The sequence below is a fragment of the Nicotiana tabacum genome, chromosome 22 (genome assembly GCF_000715075.1).
Source record: "Nicotiana tabacum cultivar K326 chromosome 22, ASM71507v2, whole genome shotgun sequence".
Lineage (NCBI taxonomy): Eukaryota > Viridiplantae > Streptophyta > Magnoliopsida > Solanales > Solanaceae > Nicotiana > Nicotiana tabacum.
The window spans coordinates 44,774,520-44,781,042 of NC_134101.1; the positions used below are offsets into that span (position 1 = coordinate 44,774,520).

General features: G+C 38.0%; 1 protein-coding gene across 1 annotated transcript; it reads left to right on the forward strand.

Annotated features, from left to right (window-relative positions):
• Window positions 1–2,760: 2,760 nt before the first annotated feature.
• LOC107830975 (peroxidase 24-like) lies at window positions 2,761–4,327 on the forward strand. The gene is made up of 4 exons (XM_016658676.2): window positions 2,761–3,029; window positions 3,153–3,344; window positions 3,508–3,673; window positions 3,768–4,327. The coding sequence occupies exons 1-4, from the start codon at window positions 2,820–2,822 to the stop codon at window positions 4,172–4,174; spliced, it is 975 nt and encodes a 324-aa protein (XP_016514162.1). The 5' UTR covers window positions 2,761–2,819; the 3' UTR covers window positions 4,175–4,327.
• The last annotated feature ends 2,196 nt before the right edge of the window (window positions 4,328–6,523 follow it).

Here is a 6,523-nt window from a genome sequence, read left to right on the forward strand (position 1 = left end):
CCCAAGCAGCAACCATAGCCTTTGTTGATCCTTTGTTCTTCTTGGGATGAACCTGTTCCTTCTTCCTGTTCCTTCGTTCAGATTTTTTTCTTCTTCCATTCAATTTCCTATTGAGGGCAGTTCTTTATGTGATGATCAGTCTTCCCACACTTGTAGCAGCCCTCATTGGTCATTTTTTTTGGAACCCTTGCTTTGTTGTAATTTCCATTTCTTGAAGAACCTTTTCCTCTCATAAGGTATTTCCTAAAGTCCTTTGTGATCATAGCCATTTCATCTTCCTCCAGATCAGCATCTTCAGTGATTCTGAGTGCCAGACTCCTTTCTTTCTTAGGCACATCCATCCTCATGGTCTGCCTTCTAAGTTCATAACCAGTGAGATTTCCAATTTGCTCATCCAACCTAAGAGTTGCAATGTTCTTAGATTCCTGAATTGCAGTGATTTTGCTTTCCTTAGCATTCTTCTCCCATTTCCTTAAGTCGTCAGCAGTGCAGTCAGCTCTTGTTTTTGGCACCTCTTCTCCTTCGTCATTTATCTTCATGGTAGCCAATGGACCATCTGTGACAATGTCCCATAGTTCATAGTCTTCTCCTATGATGTGGTCTCTCATTCTGTTTTTCCACCAGGAGTAGTACTGGCCATTGAAGAGTGGTGGCCTAGCAGTAGATTGCCCTTCCCAGTTTTCAGGTGGTGCACTCATCTTGATCTTCTCCTAAGGTGTTAACCTCTTAGCCTCTTCAAGGATAACCTGGCTCTGATACCAATTGATATTTTATACGTCAATACCACACAGGAGGGAGTGATTTATGTGGTGTCTAATTTTTTCGCGTGCACAGATTATAGAAGGACCTGGTTCTTCTATGTGTTCCAACTACTACTGTTGCGGAATAATAAGTACAGAAAATAAAGAACATAGAGATTTTATGTGGAAAACACCTAGCTCAAAAGGTGAAAAAACCACGACCTACTTCCCAGTAGGATTTTTCCAAAAGTATTTACTAAATCAGTGAGCCAAAACAGTATTTACAAAAACTCTTTTGTAAACCTAGTATTACCTCTAACCCTTTGTAGCAAACTAGCCTCTAGCTATTTGCGACAAATTTTAAGTTAACTCTAACTTGAAAACACAAAGTACCTATTACAGACGCTTCTAGATAAAGCTAAAAAGGTACAAGTTAAAACCACCTACTACAAATAACTAGACTAAAAGACAACAGTTAGAGCTGGTTCTTCTAGCTTGTTCAAGTAGCATCAGATTCGCACACTCAAATATCACTCGAACTGCTTGCAAAATTGCTTCGCTATTTTGCTCTCAATTCTTGCTTAACTTCTGCTTTTGTGCGTCACTGTACAATAAGAATATTTTGCAATATATAGGAGTTAGTAGATAAAGAATTAATTAGAATCCTAATGTTACTCTTCCTTGGTGGAAGAGTTCTAGTTAAACTCAACTCTTAAATCCTTCCTTATCTTAGATATTGTTCTTACTGAATAAGGAGTCCTTTTCCTTATCGTTTTTGCAATCTTTTCGATCAGGAGATATCTCATTCTACCAGAATACGCTTATCTCCTGCACGTGCACCTCACGTGCATTGACTCTGCCGGTGTCTATGTCTGCCAGTGATGGACCTGGTTCATATCTGAGTTCCTTTGCCAATCTTCAAAACTATTCTCTTTCTTGGGCCAACAATTCTTTTCATAAGAGATCGCCAAAAAAAAACATATAATATCTTTACAGGGTCATTATCTTTTAGGCGTTCGTTTTAGTTGACCTTTCTCTTATCCCGATATGGGTTTACTTACCGTGATGGATTCTTCAAAAATGCACCTGAATTATTTTGTTTGTTTTCTCCTTCTATCAAAGCCTGTTTTTCACCAATCAATTTCTAAATCATTATTTCAAGCGTTGGGCATGTTTAAAACACTGTATAGGACTTATTAACCTGGAAATACAGGGCATTGCAAGTAAGCGAATTTAACAAGGATAAAGAAGAGTTAGAGGATCTTCGATTTGGGTTACAGAAAACACTAATCAAACCACGTAGTTGGACACCATATACAAATTAGCGCAAAAGAAAAAAATAATTACAAACTGTTACATCCTTAGAGAACTTACAACTGTTTTAAGAAAATAAATATGCAGTTACCTCGATCAGCTATCTTAAACAAAAAAGAGAAGAAAACAAAAGTTTCTTCTGAAGTTCGGAAAATTCCTGTTCCATTATCATTTCTAATGCTTTTTTTGTTGTTGTTCTTTATGATAATTACTTATGCCTCCTAGCTAGTTCAATAAATCGCAAAAGGATGCAATGTCAGACAGCCAGCCACCTTGTTTCTCGGAACGTACGTGTAGTGCAGCTTCTACTTCCCCTCCTAAAGCTGAAAATTGTTCTTTTTTTGTACAATACATTTTCATGCAACGATGTCAATCAAAGTCCAACCGAGCCATAACACCACGGCAGAAGTGTTTTATTTTTGCTATAATATTCCATCCCGAATAAAAAATGCTTTTCTTTGGTCAATGACTAGTTAATACAAGAAAAGTCATGCATGATTCAATGAATTATATATGATTGAGAAGCACAATCCATTATTGATCAGTTCATCTACACGTATCAACTTTTGGTTGGCTATCTAGATAAATCGTGCAAAGAAGAAGCCAGCAGAGAGCAATAATTTCAATAACAAAGGCAAATGATGTATAAAAGTGCCTATATAAATATGGTCCAAAGAAGCATTCGAAGACCAACAACGAACATATTTCGAGTTAATATATAGTATATTAATTGGCTCTTTTTGTGTGGTGAAAGAAAAGGGAAAAATGAAGCAAAGTAATCTTGTTTTTCTTCTATTAGTTACAGTAGTAGCTTTCGGGATTTGCAATGCAGATAAGCTGAAGATGAATTACTATCACAAAAGCTGTCCTTCAGTTGAAAGAATTGTGAGGGAAATTACATGGAGCAGAGTTGCTGCTGATCCCAGCTTGCCAGCAAAGCTACTTCGCCTTCACTACCATGACTGCTTTGTTAGGGTATGCACATAGCCACTATGTGTTAAGTTATATACGCTGATAGTGTACTTATTATTTACGTGAATTAGTTCACCGTATGCTTTCACATTTCCACATGTAATACTTATATACCGAATATTGCAGGGCTGTGATGCATCAGTTTTACTTGACTCCACTCCAAAAAACAGTGCAGAAAAAGCAGCCCTACCAAATCGATCTCTAGGAGGTTACGAGGTTATCGACGATATAAAGAAGAAACTAGAACAAGTGTGCCCACATAAAGTTTCTTGTGCTGATATTCTAGCCTTGGTAACTCGAGATGCAGTTTCATACCAAGTAAGAACGTACACACTGTGCAGAATGAATACTTTATTTTTCTTGCTGGCATGTTTGATTTGCATATAACACGTGTTTAATTGAAACGCTACATATTCATGTAAATATATTTTACGTCATTAGTGTATACAATTTAAATCCATTAATGTTTGATTGGAAACAGTTCGGACGATCAATGTGGAAAATTCCAACAGGGCGAAAAGACGGAAGAGTATCAAAGGCATCGGAAGCATTAGCCAGCTTGCCGTCGCCATTTGCAAACTTTACCACTCTTTTACGACAATTTCAAGACAACGATTTGGACATTGTCGATTTAGTTACTTTGTCAGGTAACTCTAAATTAGTACCATGTTTTCTTTTATTGGTTCCTTTTATGTGAAATATATCAACTGTAACTAAATGATGGATTAATTGTACTTGCAGGGGCACATACCATAGGAATAACACATTGCACATTGGTTGCAAAAAGACTTTATAATTTCACAGGAAAGGGCGATGCAGATCCTTCATTGAATCCCAATTATGCTACAACATTGAGAACAATGTGCCCTAACCCTATCAATCCAAAAACTGTTCTAGAACTGGATCCAAAAAGTTCATTATCTTTTGATAGCCATTACTATGAGGCTCTGAATCAAAACAAAGGCTTACTCAGATCTGATGCGGCGTTACTGACCAACTCCCATTCTGCTCAGATTGTAAGAAAACTGCAAAATCCTCATGTTTTCTTAGCATATTTCAGCCGTTCGATGAAGAAAATGGGCGATATTAGAGTCCTCGCGGATGGTGAAGGAGAAATAAGGAAGAATTGTAGAGCTGTAAATGCCTAAACTTGAACTAAATAACTGGAGCTTCAGGATTTTCAAAACGTATTTCTTTTTAGTTCATCGCTTTTCTCGTTCTTATTGTAATGTGATCAATTACTGAGATTTTCTTGTAATTTCAGAAAGTGTCTATATTAATGTATTTCGGTGAGTTTATTATGTTTCGTTGTCAAGCATCTCTTGTAGCGATGTCAATCTTATTATTTAAAATCTAGACTAAATATCTTGCATTTGCCGCTAATGATTAATGACAGCAAAGCTTCCCATAATAAGTTTTACTTCATCCATTTTATTTCTCCATATCTTCAATATGAATACTATTTTGGTAAATATTAATCGAAACTAGTTCTGCTGCATTTCTTAATTAATTTATCTCTACGTGTGTATATCAGAAGGGTTACAATTTTTATTAGTTTTAAGAAGTCATAAATTTCATAAGCTCCGCTTATTGTCCTACGAATCTGAGACCCAATCTCAACCATCAAGGTGTCACGACCCAAACTACCCCTGTCGTGATTGCGCCTATCGTGGAACTAGGCAAGCCGACTCATTTCCAAAACAAACCGATATTTTCATTTCAAAGATAATTTCAATGTTATTTAACATAAAAACCTTCGTAAAGGAGATACAATCAAAATAAAAGTGCGGAAGAAAAAGCCCGACATCGGGGTGTCACTAGTCATGATCATCTACTACAATCTGTCGAACAATGTCAAGGCTAACTCAGCCTGGAAAATAGCTAAATACAACTAGAAGAAGATAAGAGGGAGAAGAGCAGGGGCTGCGATCGCCAAACAGCTACCTTGCTATCTCCGAGAAAATCTGCAACCAGAACAATCAACAACCGCTACCGTGTCCAGCTACACCTGGATATGCACACAAGGTGCAGGGAGTAACGTGAGTACGCCAACTCAGTAAGTAACAACAATAACTAAAGACTGAGCAGTAGTGACGAGCAATAAAGCATATAACGTTCATATCATAAAATTTCAGTAAAATACCTCATGCTTTTAAAATCAGGATTTGAATCAAAATATCTCGTTTAAACCCACTTCCAGTAAAAATCATTTAAGGATATTTTTCAACAGCTTTCAAATAGAGGAAAAATGCAAAGGTGAGCAAAAATAATAAAATCATAAACAGCCCCTCGGGCAAAGCATCACTCATATACAGCCCCTCGGGCAAACTTCACAATCACTCTTGCCACTCGGGCATACCTCACAATCACTCTTGCCACTCGGGCATACCTCACAATTACTCATGCCTCCCAGTCACTCAGCACTTGGCACTCGCACTCAGTAGGTACCTGCGCTCACTGGGGGTGTGTACAGACTCCGGAGGGGTTCCTTCAGCCCAAGCGCTATATCAAGCCAAATCATGGCATAAATCACTCAGGCCCTCGGCATATATCAAACAGGGCCTATATCAAACATGTTGCGGCGTGCAGCCCGATCCCATAAATATGCAACATGCTACGGCGTGCAGTCCGATCCCATAAATATCCTCACAAATCAGGCCCTCGGCCTCACTCAGATATAAACCTCTCAAGCCACTCGGGCATTTCAGTAAAAATAGGGCATTCGGCCCAAAACAACATTTATATGCATCAAAATGGATTCATAAAACTGAGTTATGCAGTAAACAAGTATAACCATGACTGATTATAAATTTTCAATCGAAAACAGTGAGAGGATAGTAAGAAAAGGCCCCTAAGGGTCCAAACAGTACTGGCACAAGGCCCAAACTTGGCATTCAACACAATTTACAGAAACTCTTTCTAAAATATATAAGTATCATATAATTTCCACAAAATATGCAACCTTACAGTTGCTACGGGACGGACCAAGTCACAATACCCAATATTGCACGCCCACACGCTCGTCACCTATCATGCGCGTCACCTCAAAATAGTAGAATGATACAAATATTCGGGGTTTCATACCCTCAGGACTAGATTTACAATCGTTACTTACCTCAAACCGGTCAAATCTCTACCCCGCAATGCTCTTGCCTCTGTACTCGGCCTCCAAATACTCCAAATCTATTCACAATCAGTACAATACCATCAATATACGATAACTGAATGAATTCCACAAGAAAAGCTACAAAATTAGACCGAAACCCGAAATTGGCTCAAACCCGACCCCCGGGCCCACGTCTCGAAATCTGACAAAATTCACAAAACTAGAAAGCTCATTCACTCACGAGTCTAACCATACAAAATTCATCAAAATCCGACATCGTTTGGTCTTTCAAATCCTTAAATTACTCTACAAAAATTTCAAGCCTTAACCCCTCATTTTCACTAATTACATGATTAAATAACGGAGAATCACCATAAATACGAGTATTAGG

Bases quoted from the DNA above. Each gene is read 5' to 3' on its own strand.
- LOC107830975 (XM_016658676.2), top strand. From the start codon at position 2,820: ATGAAGCAAAGTAATCTTGTTTTTCTTCTATTAGTTACAGTAGTAGCT. The intron at 3,030-3,152 runs GTATGCACATAG...CGAATATTGCAG, and splicing joins ACCATGACTGCTTTGTTAGG to GGCTGTGATGCATCAGTTTT. The intron at 3,345-3,507 runs GTAAGAACGTAC...GATTGGAAACAG, and splicing joins GAGATGCAGTTTCATACCAA to TTCGGACGATCAATGTGGAA.